The sequence below is a fragment of the Rhinoderma darwinii genome, chromosome 1 (assembly GCF_050947455.1).
Source record: "Rhinoderma darwinii isolate aRhiDar2 chromosome 1, aRhiDar2.hap1, whole genome shotgun sequence".
NCBI lineage: Eukaryota > Metazoa > Chordata > Amphibia > Anura > Rhinodermatidae > Rhinoderma > Rhinoderma darwinii.
This window is the reverse complement of record NC_134687.1, coordinates 113,366,377-113,382,786: the sequence shown is the minus strand read 5'-3', so window position 1 is coordinate 113,382,786 and position 16,410 is coordinate 113,366,377. Positions and strand designations below refer to the sequence as shown.

The 16,410-nt window shown below is 39.4% G+C and overlaps 1 protein-coding gene across 2 annotated transcripts in view; it reads right to left on the bottom strand.

The window, feature by feature from the left end:
• The window catches only part of FSTL5 (follistatin like 5), a 645,404-nt gene that overhangs the window by 95,181 nt on the left and 533,813 nt on the right, over positions 1 to 16,410 (bottom strand). For both annotated transcript variants that reach the window (XM_075860283.1, XM_075860284.1), the window contains exon 9: positions 12,396 to 12,557. In XM_075860283.1, coding sequence (XP_075716398.1) covers positions 12,396 to 12,557 — 162 coding nt within the window. The remainder of the gene's footprint in view (positions 1 to 12,395; positions 12,558 to 16,410) is intronic.

Here is a 16,410-nt window from a genome sequence, read left to right as displayed (position 1 = left end):
ACAACTGCATAGCGGCCGTTCTGCAGAACTGCAGCTCTGATCCTATTCACTTGAATGGGACAACCCCTTTAACTGGCTCCCGGTCAGGGTCCTTAAAACCCGCGCCATAGACTATTTATGGCACAGGTTTTAACTTGCTGCCCGAGCGATCTGGCAGCTGAATGTCGGGTCTCCGTAGGTCAGTCACTGCCGGGGACACTGAGGAGAAGATAGAAGCAGCTTTTGCTGCTTCTGTCTTCTCCGATCTCTTTTACACAGCGTTCAATGAGCGCTGTGTATAGGAATAGAGGCAGCGGCAGACCCAGTTACAGTGGAAAAAGATGGTGTAAAACAAAGAAAAAATATATATAAAGTTACACAAAGGTCTTTTTTGACCTTTGAGGGACAGACCATAGTAATAAAAAAATAAAAGTAAAGTAAAGTGCAAAAAATTAATAATAAATACACATAAAATACCCAGCCCAAAAAAAACTTTCCCCCCGCCAATCATTGTCCTAACGCTAGCCCTGAGCCAATTACCCTAATATAGACATATAAGATATTAACATTTATGGTAGACAATGACGATCGCAAATAAAAGGTCTATTTTAGGGTAAAACTATGTTATTACCAAAAAAAAAAAATAGCTGAAATGTAAAAAAGCTTATTTTTTTACTATTATTTCAAACTTTAAGCCTAAAAATTCTAAAATAGCAAAAATAATGTGTATAAAACGGATAAAAAAGAAATCTGCATTGTCTACAGAAAAAAAACATCGCAAAAATCACATCACTAGCCCAACAAATAAAAAAGTTAGAGCCATTTAACTAACGAGTGCTAAAAATGGCTAAACGGTGTCTGGTCCTGCAGACTCAAAATAGCCCGGTCCTGAACTGGGTAATACCCAGAGCAAAATGTCACCTTTTTGGAATGCTGCATACAAATTTTTGTTTTATTATTTCTTAGGGTATGTGCACACACACTAATTACGTCCGTAATATACGGACGTATTTCGGCCGCAAGTTCCGGACCGAACTCAGTGCAGGGAGCCGGGCTCCTAGCATCATAGTTATGTACGACGCTAGGAGTCCCTGCCTCGCTGCCGGACAACTGTCCCATACTGTAATCATGTTTTCAGTACGTGACAGTTGTCCTGCAGCGAGGCAGGGACTCCTAGCATCGTACATAAGTATGATGCTTGGAGCCCGGCTCCCTGCACTGTGTTCGGTCCGGTACTTGCGGCCGAAATACGTGCACATACCCTTAGACTACGTCCAGTTTTTTTCTTGTTTTTTTTTTTGTGGGACACAGTGATTTATTATTATTTATAATTGAGGCTGCTATCCTTTAAATATTTTGTTCAAATAATATTTACCCCAAAATTAATACTCTAATTCTCCCAAACATAGTAATGCCAAATATGTGTACACTGTGTAACACATGGCATCACTATAGTGTCAAAAAGAAAGAATTAATTGTAGTTTTAAATGTTTCTCCCTCTCTTAGCTTCTGTGCATGAGTGATAACACTACTCTATAAAATGAAGAAGAAAAAAATTTCATCTGGCATGAAAATAGATGATGAATACCTAATTTTTGGTATAATATAATATACTATTGCATGTGGGTATGGAGAGCGGTGCACTTTTTTTCGGAGGAAAGTTTTTTATTTATATTTTATATTTTTCTCATTTTATTTATTGATTTATTTGTTTATTTATTTGGGAAACACAGCTTTGTGTTTCCTGCTGTCCCCATGTACAAATCACTCTGCATGCCCGTGTCCCGTCTTTACAGGTAGTGATGTCACTAATGATCTCACAAGGTTCCCTAGCACCCACCAGAATGCAAAAGCAGCACTTCTGCATTTGGAGACACAGTACTAAATATAAGTGTTGTGTTCAGGAGTTTTTACTGAAAGAGTACTTATTATGTCAGTTCGCTGTCACAGTACAGGATCTGGCTGTCAGTGTGATAGCCCAATTCTTTTGATGGAACTGCATGCTGGAGCGCACAGTGCCATAAAAGGCAGCACAAAAATTAACAGGTTAATGGCACAGGGATTGTGCCATTAGACTATTAATTTATATGTGGCAAACAGGAAGGGGTTAAAGAAGTCAAATCAGAGGGCTTCACCTTTTTAAAAAATCAAGAATAGAGTTTTTTTTGTTAAAGATATACTAATTTCTAATCATCCCCTCAAAACCATTTTTAACAGTCTAAGGCCAGATTTCCACAAGTGTATGCGTTTTGCGCACGCAAAAGGCACTTAACAGCTCCGTGTGTCAGCTGCGTATGATGCGTGGCTGCGTGCTTTTCGCGCAGCAGCCATCATTATGACACTCTGTTTGTATGTTTGTAAACAGAACAGCACGTGGTGCTTTTCTGTTTACATTCATAGTTTTACTGCTGTTGCGTGAATCACGCGCGTCACACAGAAGTCCTTCCGTGTGCTGCGTGTGATTTTCACGCACCCATGGACTTCAATGGGTGCGTGATGCGCGAAAAACGCAGAAATCTAGGACATGTCGTGAGTTTTACATAGCAGACACACGCTGCGTGAAACTCACGGACAGTCTGCACGGCCCCATAGACTAACATAGGTTCGTGCGACGCGTGTGAAAAGCATGCACGTTACACTGTAGTGAAATAAGATGTGTTGTGATGAGATTGGAAATTGTACTTTTGATTGACGAGGATGACATTTCTAATAATGTACCAAAAAAAAGTTGAACTACTGACATTCCACTGTATCGTATTATTGGCATTATTCCACTTAAGACTTCAGTCTTAATACAAGTGACCAACAATACACAATCATATTTTGATTGCATTTTTCCATCAAGAAATATATTGTTAGTCAGAAAATAAATTACCTATTTATCATATGAGATAATCACTAAAAGAAAAGCGCAAAAGTCGGAAACTCTATACAGCAGGTGTCATACCATGAAATCCTGCTTGTTTCCTAACATCTGGTATATGACAGGTCTTGAGTTTCATTTGTTGCAAAGATTAATATATCTTGGAGTAGGCATCAGTGAAGGAAGAGAGAAGCAGCTGAGCAATAAATTAAATGCATATAATTTGTATGACTTTTAAAAGTGTTGTAATTACCTGTCAATCAATATCTAAGGCATTCTTTAACTAAAACCCAAGTTGTTTTAATGAAACAGCACATAGTACAATATGCAGAAATATGCATGAATTTTTATATCTCAGGTTTTTCTGTAATTGCCTCTAGTTGCAGAAAACAGTGGGAAAATATATATTTGTGCACCAACAGATCCTGGTAGTTATATATATATATATATACAGTACTGTGCAAGAGTTTTAGGCAGTCGTAGAAAATTGCTGCAAAGTAAGAATGTTTTAAAAAAATTAGAAATGTTATGAGTTTTTTTTTATCAATTAATAAAATACAAAGTTAATGAACAGAAGAGAAATCAAAATCAAATCAATATTTGGTGTGACCACCCTTTTTGCCTTTAAAACAGCATCAATTCTAGGTACAATTGCACAAAGTTGTTGAGTTTGTAAGATTATAGTCAATTGTATGATTAACCAATTATACCAAACAGGTGATAATGATCATAATTTTCATATGTAGGTTAAAACAGTCATTAACAGTAACAGAAACAGCTGTGTAGAAGGCTTAAAACTGGGTGAGGAAAAGCCAAACTCTGCTACAAAGGTGAGGTTCAATGTTTCATGTCACAGGTCCACCATGGCAAGACTGAGCACAGCAACAAGACACAGGGTAGTTATACTGGATCAGCAACGTCTCAAGCTCTTTTGAAGAAGCACAAAGAAACGTGCAACATTGAGAACTGTAGATGCAGCGCTCGGCCAAGGAAACTTAGTGCAGCAGATCAAAGACATATCATGCTTACTTCCCTTTGAAATCAGAAGATGTCCAGTAGTGCCATCAGTTCAGAACTGGCAGAAACCAGTGGGACCCAGGAACACCCAACTACTGTTCGGAGAAGTCTGGCCAGAAGTTGTCTTCATGGAACAATTGCAGCCAAACAGCTATACCTTCAACGTGGAAACAAGGCCAAGTGACTCAACTATGCACAAAAACATAGGAACTGGGGTGCAGAAAAATGGCAGCAGGTGCTCTGGCCTGATGAGTTAAAATTGTACATATTTTGCTGTAACAGAGAACAGTTTGTCAAAGAGCTGGAGAGCTGCATTTTAGCAAATGGAGTTGGGGATTCGGTAAGGATTATTGGCGTCCTCAATGTTGAGAAATACAGGCAGATACTTATCTAACATGCAATACCATCAGGGAGGCGTCTGATTGGCTTCAAATTTATTCTGCAGCAGAACAACGACCCCAAACATATAGCCAATGTCTTTACTAACTATCTTCAGTGTAAACAAGGAGCCCTGGAAGTTATTAAATGGCCCACAAAGAACCCTGATCTCAACATAATCAAGCCTGTCTATGATTACATAAAGAGACAGAAGTATTTGAGGAAGCCTAGAGCCACAGAAAATCTGTGGTTAGTCCTCCAAGATGTTTGGAACAACCTCCTTGCCGAGTTCCTTCAAAAACTGTGTACAAGTGTACCTAGAATAATTGATGCTATTTTGAAGGCAAACGGTGGTCATACCACATATTGATCGATTTAGATTTATCTTCTGTTCATTCACTTTGTATTTTGTTAACGGATAAAAAAAAACTATTAATCCTTCTATCTTTGAAATAATTAAAACTTTGCAGAATTTTTCCTCAACTGCCTAAAATATTTGCACAGTACTGTGTATGTATGTATATATATATATATATATATATATATATATATATATATATATATATATATATATATATATATATATATATATATATATATAGTGAAGGAAATTAGTATTTGATCCCTTGCAGATTTTGTAAGTTTGCCCACTGTCAAAGACATGAACAGTCTAGAATTTTTAGGCTAGGTTAATTTTACCAGTGAGAGATAGAATATATATATATATATATATATAAAAAAAAAAACTGAAAATCACATAGTCAAAATTATATATATTTATTTTCATTGTGCACAGAGAAATAAGTATTTGATCCCTTTGGCAAACAAGACTTAATGCTTGGTGGCAAAACCCTTGTTGGCAAGCACAGCAGTCAGACATTTTTTGTAGTTGATGATGAAGATTTTGAGGCTGTCTGTAAAGGATCTGCCAGGCACAGCTTCAGGGTTAACTTCCTTAGGTAATCAGTCTTCACCTGAGTCTATCTCTCTGAGACTGACTCCAGCTTCCACCACTCAGTCTGGCAGGCTTAGGAGTGGGAGAGCCTATCGCAGCCTGGCCAGACTCAGCTAGCTCCCGCCCTCTGTCTATTTATACCTGCCTTTCCTTTTCCTCCTTGCTTGTGATTCTTTCCGTGTGGTTTCCTGGCCCAGCTACAGCTCCTAACAATTTGATCCTGCTCCATTCTGACCCTGGCTTTCTGACTACTCTTCTGCTCTGCGTTTGGTACCTCGTGCTCTCCTGGTTTGACTTGGCTCGTTCACCACTCTGTTGCTCACGATGTTGCCGTGGGCAACTGCCCCTTTCCCTTTGCTTTATATTCCCTTGTATGTTTTGTCTCGTGCACTTACTGAGCATAGGGACCGCCGCCCAGTTGTACCTCGTCGCCTAGGGCGGGTCGTTGCAAGTAGGCAGGGACAGAGTGGCGGGTAGATTAGGGCTCACTTGTCCGTTTCCCTACCCCTATCATTACACTGTCGCTTGGCAACTCGGATCTTCAGCTCCCTCCATAAGTTTTTGATGGGATTAAGGTCTGGAGACTGGCTAGGCCACTCCATGACCTTAATGTGCTTCTTTTTGAGCCACTCCTTTGTTGCCTTGGCTGTATGTTTCGGGTCATTGTCATGCTGGAAGACTCAGCCATGAGCCATTTTTAATGTCCTGGTGGAGGGAAGGAGGTTGCCACTCAGGATTTGACGGTACATAACTCCATCCATTCTCCCATTGATGCGGTGAAGTAGTCCTGTGCCCTTAGCAGAGAAACACCCCCAAAACATAATGTTTCCACCTCCATTCTTGACAGTGGGGACGGTGTTTTTTGGGTCATAGGCAGCATTTCTCTTCCTCCAAACACGGCGAGTTGAGTTAATGCCAAAGAGCTCAATTTTAGTCTCATCTGACCACAGCACCTTCTCCCAATCACTCTCAGAATCATCCAGATGTTCATTTGCAAACTTCAGATGGGCCTGTACATGTGCCTTCTTGAGCATGGGAACCTTGCGGGCACTGCAGGATTTTAATCCATTACGGCGTAATGTGTTACCAATGGTTTTCTTGGTGACTGTGGTCCCAGCTGCATTGAGATCATTAACAAGTTCCCCCCGTGTAGTTTTCGGCTGAGCTCTCACCTTCCTCAGGATCAAGGATACCCCACGAGGTGAGATTTTTCAAGGAGCCCCAGATCGATGTCGATTGACAGTCATTTTGTATGTCTTCCATTTTCTTACTATTGCACCAACAGTTGTCTCCTTCTCACCCAGCGTCTTACTTATGGTTTTGTAGCCCATTCCAGCCTTGTGCATGTCTATGATCTTGTACCTGACATCCTTAGAAAGCTCTTTGGTCTTGCCCATGTTGTAGAGGTTAGAGTCAGACTGATTAATTGAGTCTGTGGACAGGAGTCTTTTATACAGGTGACCATTTAAGACAGCTGTCTTTAATGCAGGCACCAAGTTGATTTGGAGCGTGTAACTGGTCTGGAGGAGGCTGAACTCTTAATGGTTGGTAGGGGATCAAATACTTATTTCTCTGTGCACAATGCAAATAAATATATATAATTTTGACAATGTGATTTTCTTTTTTTTCTTTTATATAATCTATCTCTCACTGGTAAAATTAACCTAGCCTAAAAATTCTAGACTGTTCATGTCTTTTACAGTGGGCAAACTTACAAAATCAGCAAGGGATCAAATACTTATTTCCTTCACTGTATATAAATGAATCATGTCCCCCCTTAGTCGTCTTTTTTCAAGGCTAAATAGGTTTAATTCTTTCATCTTTCCTCATAACTTAGATTCTCCATGCCCCTTATTAGCTTTGTTGCTATTCTTTGTATTTTTTCCAACTCCAGGGCATCCTTTCTATGGAGCCCAGAACTGAACTGCATATTCTAGATGAGGCCTCACTAATGATTTGTAAAGTGGTAATATTACATCCCTGTCCCGCGAGTCCATGCCTCTTTTAATACACGACAATATCCTGCTGGCCTTTGAAGCAGCTGATTGAGACTGCATGCTGTTATTTAGTTTATGATTTACAAGTACACCCAGATCCTTCTCAACAAGTGACTACCCCAGTGTAGCTCCCCCTAGGACATATGATGCCTGCAGGTTGTTGGTACCCAGATGCATAACTTTACATTTATCTACATTAAACTTAATTTGCCAAAGGGATGCCCAAACACTTAGTTTGTTTAAATTTGCTTGCAATTCACAAACATCTTCCATAGACTGAACTATATTACATAGCTTGGTGTCATCTGCAAAAATAGAAATAGTGCTATTAATCCCATCCACTATATCATTAATAAATAAGTTGAATAATAGTGGTCCCAGCACTGAACCCTGGGGTACACCACTTATAACCAGGGACCATTCAGGGTAGGAATCATTGACCACAACTCTCTGGATACGGTCCTTGAGCCAATTCTCAATCCAATTACAAACTATATTTTCTAAACCTATAGTCTTTAATTTACCCATTAGACGTCTATGAGGGACAGTGTCAAATGCCTTTGCAAAGTCCAAAAACACTATATCCACAGCGGCCCCTCTGTCTAGGCTTCTGCTTACCTCTTCATAAAAACAGATCAGATTAGTTTGACAACTTCTGTCCTTAGTAAAACCGTGCTGGCTGTCACTTATAATGCTATTTTTTGTCAGATAATCCTGTATATAGTCCCTCAATAGCCCCTCAACCATTTTCCCCATGATGGATGTTAAGCATACTGGTCTATAATTACCCAGGGAAGACCTAGAGCCCTTTTTAAAAATAGGCACCACATTTGCCCTGCGCCAGTCCCTTGGCACTATACCAGTCACTAGAGAATCTCTGAATATTATGAAAAGGGGGACAGAAATAACTGAACTAAGCTCTTTAAGAATTCTAGGGTGTAACCCATATGGTCCCGGGGCCTTGTGCACATTTATTTTATTTAATTTAGCTTGGACCATATCTACATTCTTCCAATTTAGTATATCAACTGATATATTAACAGCACTGGCACCAGCTATATCATCTGCTCTTTCTTCTGTTGTATATACAGATCTAAAGATCCCATTTAGTAACTCTGCCTTCTCTTGAGCCCCTGTCACCAACTCCCCATTACCACTATCTAGGGGTCCTACATGTTCAGACCTTGGCTTTTTTGAATTTATATACTTGAAAAAAAAATTGGGATTTGTTTTACTATCCTTGGCCACCTGCCTTTCATTTTGTATTTTTGCTAATTTTATTACATTTTTACAGATTTCATTACGCTCTTTATAATTTAAAAAGGCTACAGATGTACCCTCAGATTTATATTTTTTAAATGCCCTTTTTTTGCCATGTATTGCCCTTTTTACGGAAGGTGTAAGCCATGTGGGGTTTAATTTTAGTCGTTTATACTTGTTACCTATAGGAATAAATTTTGCACGATAATTACCCAAAGTAGATTTGAAAATCTCCCATTTAACATTTGTCCCATTATTTATTATTAGTTCTTCCAAGTCTATATCTTGAATTGCAGCCCTCATCCTGGGGAAATTGGCTTTCCTAAAATTAAGTGTTTTTGCCCTCCCAGCCTGTGTTTGCTTTCTAAAGTATAGGTAAAATGTAACTATATTGTGATCACTGTCACCGAGGTTTTCACGAACATTGACTTTCCCAACAAGCTCTGCATTATTAGAAATGACCAGATCCAACAGAGCTTCACCTCTAGTCGGGTCTTCCACAAACTGGCCCATAAAATTTTCCTACAACAGGTTGAGGAAATGTCTCCCCTTTGCAGTTGAAGCCGAATCATGACACCAATTAATATCCCGGTAATTAAAATCTCCCATTATTACTACTGTACCCGCCTGTGCAGCCCGCTCCATCTGCTTATATAGCTGACCTTCCATCTCCTCAGTTATATTGGGGGGCCTATAGATTACACCAAAAGTAATTTTTTCAGTGTTTACCTCCCTTTCTAGTTCCACCTACAAGGTTTTAACTTCCTCACAATCTTTACCCACTATTCTCTCTTTCACACTCGCCTTCATATCATTTCTCACATACAGACATACACCACCGCCTTTCCTATTTGTCCTGTCTTTCCGAAAAAGTGTAAAACCCTGTAGATTTACAGCCCAGTCATGTGAAGAGCCTAGCCATGTTTCAGCAACACCAACTACAGTATATCTGTAATGATGGGGTGGGGAAACAGACAAGTGAGCCCTAATCTACCCGCCACTCAGTCCCTGCCTACTTGCAACGACCCGCCCTAGGCGACGGGGTACAACTGGGCGACGGTCCCTACGCTCAATAAGTGCACGACAGACAAACAGACAAGGGTACACAGAAGCTAAGGGAAATGGGGCAGTTGCCCACGGCAACAGCGTGAGCAAGAAGAGTAGTGAACGAGCCGAGTCAAACCAGGAGTGTACGAGGTACCAAACGCAGAGCAGGAGAGTAGTGAACAAGCCGAGTCAAACCAGGAGTGTACGAGGTACCAAACGCAGAGCAGGAGAGTAGTCAGTAAGGCAGGGTCAGTATGAAGCAAGGACAAATAGTTCAAGAAGCTGCAGCAGGGCCAGGAAACCAAACGAGAAGAATCACAAGCAAGGAGGAACAGGAAAGGCAGGTATAAATAGACAGAGGGCGGGAGCTAGCTCCGTCTGGCCAGGCTGTGATAGGCTCTCCCACTCCTAAGCCTGCCATCCTGAGTGGTGGAAGATGGAGTCAGTCTCACAGACATAGAAGCAGGTGCAGACTGATTACCTATGGGCGATGACACAGAAGCTGTGCCTGGCAGATCCTTTACAATATCTGTATTTTCTTCCAGTATCAAGGCCTCCAGCTCCCCCATAAGTAAAGGGTCTGAATACTTATGTCAATGCAATATTTCCGTTTTTTCCTTTTCAATAATTTAGCAAAGATTACGAACATTCTGTTTTCACTTTGTCACTGTGGTGTATTGAGTGTGGAATGATGGGGAAAAAATATTTTTTTCATTTTATTTTAGTACAAGGCCTCAACTTAACAAAATGTGAAAAAAAATGAAAGGGTTGAAGACTTTCCGAAAGCATTATATAAAGCACAGAAGATAGCTGTCGACCAAACTATTTTTTGGCCATCACTTCCACCATGAACATGCAGGCTCAGATCAGCAGAGTGTGCATGTTTATTTTAATAGAGACGTGAACACGTGACTGTCAGATACCTCTGGCTGTGGCTTATCTCCCTTGTTGGATTTCAACATTAGGGCACATATGGCAGACTACTATACAGATTAGATTTGGGGTTTCTGCCCACTTTTATCTAATGTGTATGACCTTGACTTGAAAAATTTACGTTGAGATTTGTTCACATCTTATAACTACAGTTAACTTTACAACGTCACTTTTTATTTTTACTTATGGCACTTTCTCTGTCTGTTATATCTTACAGTTTCTTTACATACTATTTATAGCTTTAAAAAAAACAACACAAAACAAGTCAGCTGTCATGTAAAAAAGCAATGCAATAACAGGTTACATGTACTGTATCACCTGTACAATGTCTCTGTATGAACAGTAAGGCCATCAAACGTTGTGAAACAAGATTAAGAGCAGAGTGAATTGTTTGCAATTGTTTTTAGGAAGATAGTTAACATATATATTGTCATTAAACACAAATATTATAAAATATATTAAAAGGTTAAAAGCTTCACTCAGGAACAGAGTGAATATCTATTTATTAAAGTGCAAGCTAGACAGATGAAGTACATCCGGAGGAGTCAGTGTAAGAATCAATAATTTAAAGAAAGACTTTTCAGTGAAATATATTTTCAATTGGATTTTATAAATTGAAAGAGATGTTTGAAGAATATTCAGTCTAAGAAATTCCATAAGAAGGGAGGGATGAGTAAAAAGGATTTAGGACATCAAAGAAGAAAAAAGTACAAAGATGAGACCTCTCTTGGTGTGACAGAGGAGCAAGAGTAAGACTGGTTAGTTAGGATTATGTGAGTAGAGTTCTAGAGTATTTGGTCAAAAAATATAATAAATTAATGCTGATTATGAATAGTAACCTGCAAAATGACTTCTAAAGAACGTGTAAATTAGCATAAAAATATATCAAAGGGATGCAGCAAAGGACTGAACCGCCACTGTATTTATTACATTTATTTTGTGATTTTTTTTTTTACAATATTGTTTGCGGGAACTTGTAGATGTAAAGGTCCAATTGCACATTGAGTATTATTGTATCTATATAAAACCAGGGACTTGTCAGTTGCCACAGTTGTACTAAAATTTTCACCACATAATACGAACAACAAACACTAGAACTAGAAGTGGGTGTCGCAGTTTACATTTGTTCTGAAACCATGTCAAATTTAAGAGAAATGCTGCAAAATTAAATATTCATATTATTTGATCTACTGAGACAGAACATTGTTTTGCAACTTAGTAAGTGTTAGCAAAATGTTGTATTGCTTTGTACTGTTTTTGTTCAATCTAAGGCTTTATGCACACGGCAATAACTCTGTAAAACAGCATCCAATGGAACATGGCAGGATTAATACATAAAATTCCACAGGAAAAAGCCTCTATCTGAAATCAGACATACGGTATGGAGGTACAATAGGGCTCTATTAACTTCTATGGGCGCTGTATTATGACCCTGTACAGAAGATTTTATGGAGCTGTACTATGGTAATGTACATGAGCCTTTAAAAAGAGAGCAGCTCTTTTGCAACTTTTGCATGCAAATTTAAATTGGCATGGGACAGTTAGCTCCAATGATATTTTACTCCAGCTGGCTCAATGTGAGGACACACTCTTGCATTTGCTCAACCACTGAGCGCAGAAAAGTTACCTCTTTTTCTAAAAGGTTAATCTGTGTGTACGATGAATTTCCTCTAAAGTGTTCACAGTTCTAAATTGGACTATTTGTATTTGTTGGTGATACCATTACGAACATTTACGATCACAGTCAAAAGACCAGTTCAGAATCAGTTGAAAAGATAAATAAATAAATAAATACAAAATATTTCTATTTTGTGAACAAAAAATAAAAAAATATTACTTTTTTACTTTTACTCAAGGGAAAGGAAACATAAATAAATGTATCAAATCTTTTTCTAATTATACATCTCCCAGCTCCCATCCTATAAGTAATACAGGAATTTTTGAAAGTGATAGATTATTACCAAACCTTGTAATGTTAACTGCTTGGATAATTTTGTTGTAATGTCTATTCCATTCTTAAGCCAGCTGAGTTGGGGCTGAGGGATTCCATCAGCATGGCATCTAAGACTGGCAGTCACACCGGGCTCCCTTGCCTGGCTTTCTGGGTAGACCCGAATGACAGGTGGAACTAGAAGAAAAACAAAGAGATTGTTTAAATTATTTGCTTACAAAATAAAGAAAAGTTTCAGGAATTATGTAAATCCATCATACAATTAAAAATAAAGACGTTGATAAAGAAAAGGGTTTTAAAATACAAGGTAATAAAACAAAGCAGATCTTTTTCAGCCACTAAAGGTAAGCTAATAGGGAAATGTTTTCCTTTCAGATCCCCAGTGGTTTTCAGACTGAATCAACATTCGATACATTTAGATAGAAGTTGATGTTACTTTGTACTAACAAAAAATCAAATCCTTTCTTGAAGCTAACAACTGTTTCTGCTAAAACCAGTTGCTGAGGTGGACTATTCCATATTTTTACAGTTCTAAAAGTAAAAGAATTGCAGATTTAATCTTTTTTTCCTCAAGATGGAGGAAGTATCCCTTGTCTTCTTAGGGGATTTTCCATGGAACAGCTTTTCTACATCTTCTTTGTATGGGCCAGGGGTGCACAGAGACAGCAGTGTATCCCTGTGCAAGAACAGTAAATGGGTCTCTTTGTCACTAATAGCTCATTATTAAGTACCTCCTTATGCCTCTCTAAGGGTATGTCCACACGTAGCGTAGACACTGTGGATTTCACGCAATGGATTTAATTACGGAAAATCCTCAGTGTAATACAATAGCAGCAGAGTGGATGAGATTTGAACAAATCTCATCCAGATCCTGCGTAAAAACTCAGCTTAAAAACCGTTCAGAAATTGACCTGCGGTGCAGGTTTTCTAATCTGTAGCATGTCAATTTATTATTTTTTTCGGCCGGAATTCCCTGCGAGGACCAGGGGGATACGCTGTGTACTTTTATCAGCGTATCCGCCCTGTGTGAACATTGCCTAAGGGTATAACCAGACATGGCAGAGTTCTACATACACTGTCCGTATCAATGCCGCACAGAATCTGCGTTGCAGATTCTGTTGTGGCTTTGCCTAAAATCGGCATTAAATTGATGCGGACTAGCCGTTGACTATTGAGGGGAAGAGGGCTTCCCTTCTCTCTATCAGTGCAGGATAGAGAGAAAGGACAGCCCTTTCCCTAGTAAAAGTAAAAGAAATGCATGCTTACCCGGCCGTTGACATCCAGCCCAACCTCCCTGGATGACGCGGCAGTCCATGTGACCGCTGCAGCCGTCACTTGGACTGAAACGTCATCCCGAGAGGCCGGACTGGAGGAAGAAGCAGGGAGTGTATATTGTGATCGGAAGTCACTGTCCAGGGTGCTGAAACAGTTACTGCTGATCGTTTAACTCTTTCAGCACCCTGGACAGTGAATATTTACTGACGTTGCCTGGCAACACTCCCGTAATTACGGGTGCAGACTTCCTCAGTCTGGCTGTAGACCTAGAAATACATAGGTCCAGCCAGAATGAAGAACTATCATGTTAGTAAAACCAATACGCTACGCAGCACACATAACATCTGCGGACTTCATTGCAGAATTTTGACTCTCCATTGAAGTCAATGGAGAAATTCCGCAATGAGTCCGCAACAGGTCCGCTACACGTCCGCAACAGTCAGTGTATGCTGCGGACACCAAATTCCGCACCGTAGCCTATGCTCCGCAGCGGAATTGTCCGCAACGTGTAAACAAACCCAACTAAAAAGCTGTGGAAAGCAATGGAGAAACGTGTACTCTGCGGATTTCCACTGCGGACTGTCCACAGCGGAATTCCAGAGCAATTCGGGCACGTCTGGTCATGCCCTAACAATCCACTATTAATTGTGAAATATGATTTAACTTAGCTCAGGTCCCTACATGCAAACTAATAGACTCTAAGGGCACGTTCAAACGTGGCAGAATTTTTCCGTTGCAAATGTTTGTGCAGATTTGAGGCAATTACGCAACTAATCTGCACCAACATTTGCATATTTGACAGGTAATTCAGACATTGCGGATATCACAGCGGACATGCCACAGATTTCATTTTTTGCATTGCAAATGCTGAAATCTGCAGTGAAATTCCGCTCCTTCTCCACCACGTCATAAGCATGCTGCGGAGGGAAAATTCTGCACCGCAGCCTGATGTCCGCACAGTTATTTTCTGCAACGTCTGAACTAACTTTCCTAATAATGTATAGAAACAAATGTAAAAAACAGCTGCTGCAGAATTCCACTGCAAACTGTCCGCAGCGGAATTCAACAGCAATTCCGCCACGTGTGAATGTGCCCTAAGCTGCTTTTAAGGTGGCAATAAGCTCCCTTACCTACTGAGTCCTTGTGTAGCTGCACAACCTGCACATATGGCATGTACGCCCCCCGTATGGGCCATTAATATTCTTATATACATTTATAATTTCCTCCTTAGGCGTCTCTTCTCAAGACTAAATAAATGTAATTATTTTCATCATTCCTCATGCCCCTGAACTATATTCTAGATGAGGCCTCACTAATGAATTATAAAGTTGTATTATTATGTCCCTGTCCGGCGATTCCATGCCTCTTTTAATACATCACAATATCCTACTGGCTTTAAATCTATGTTTGTTAGACTTAAACATAATATTTCAACCCTCTTATTTTATTTCAATGGAATCCAAATGACAAGGAGCATAGTTGTCAAAATGAACCCAGATCCTTTTCACAGCTTTTGGCAATACATTACAGGGTCTGCAGGATACAGAGTCCTTCCTTAAAAAAATATTGCTCTAATTTGTCATCACCATATGGTGTTAAAACAAAGATTACATCTTTTTCTGAAACAGAGGGGGAGAGTGTACAAACCGGGCCATAGTTCCTCGATCTCAAGTCACATTCAAGAGGCAAGTTAGAAAATACTCTCAAGGTAGTACAGAGTGCCCTCTAAGTTACACGCAATGTTTCCCACAAGTCCTGCAACATGATGGTGATGCCATAGATCTGAAGGGACTATTTTGCATATTTTTTGTGAATGCTCTAAATTATCATCTTACCGGAGAGAGGTTTGAAGAATTGTAGCATTTTTTTTCAGAGTACCCCATTCCTAATACACCAGGAATTTTTTTTACATATTTTTTTTTTTTATTATTACATCATAGTGATATCCCAATGAAACATTATCAAAAATTTATGGTAAGACACCTGGTAAATCAGTAGGAAGAAGGAAACTAAGGAACAAAAGAAAGATAAATTCATTCGAGAATTTTGATACCGGTCATATCTTCAATTGGGGTAGTCGGAGAATCCAAAAGTTTAGACGCCAGAAGATCCAACACAAATCGTCCGATTATTGGACTACTGATTCAGGATCAGACTCTAGCCATGGAGAAGAAGGGACCAGGCATGGTCCGTTGATGGACATTTCTATCAGTCCCGTGACTGAAGTGAATAGTAACCCTTTAGGAGGCATAACCGAAGGGGTCACCAGAGGCAGAAAAGACAATAATGCAGGTGTCAAAAGAAAGCAGGTCTCTTGGAGACAATAAGAGATTGTCCCTCCAATGACACTACATCTATGTCTGGTCTAGAGATACCCTATTCAACAAATGAGGTCACTATGATTAATCTTTCAGATCTCACACTGATCTCAGACTGTATTTCTCTGCTCTCCAAGGGTTTTAATTATTGCATTAATTCTATATTCGATTTCACCAAATTTGAGATAGATCTCTATAAATCGATATGTAAAATAAATCTACATCAAGTGTTTCAAATAATATTTTAACAAAAATACCCCCTATTGGGGAAAGGAAAGTTACTGTAGGTACCTTAGGTTTTAGCCTAAGTGATAATTTTTCAGCTGAAGATAGAAACATTTTACATGTATTAATGGATGTTCCATTAGAGGAAGTAGATTATGAGCCACAATTGCAGAACACTGAGAAATTTCAGGGTGGAATACCATCTACTTTTA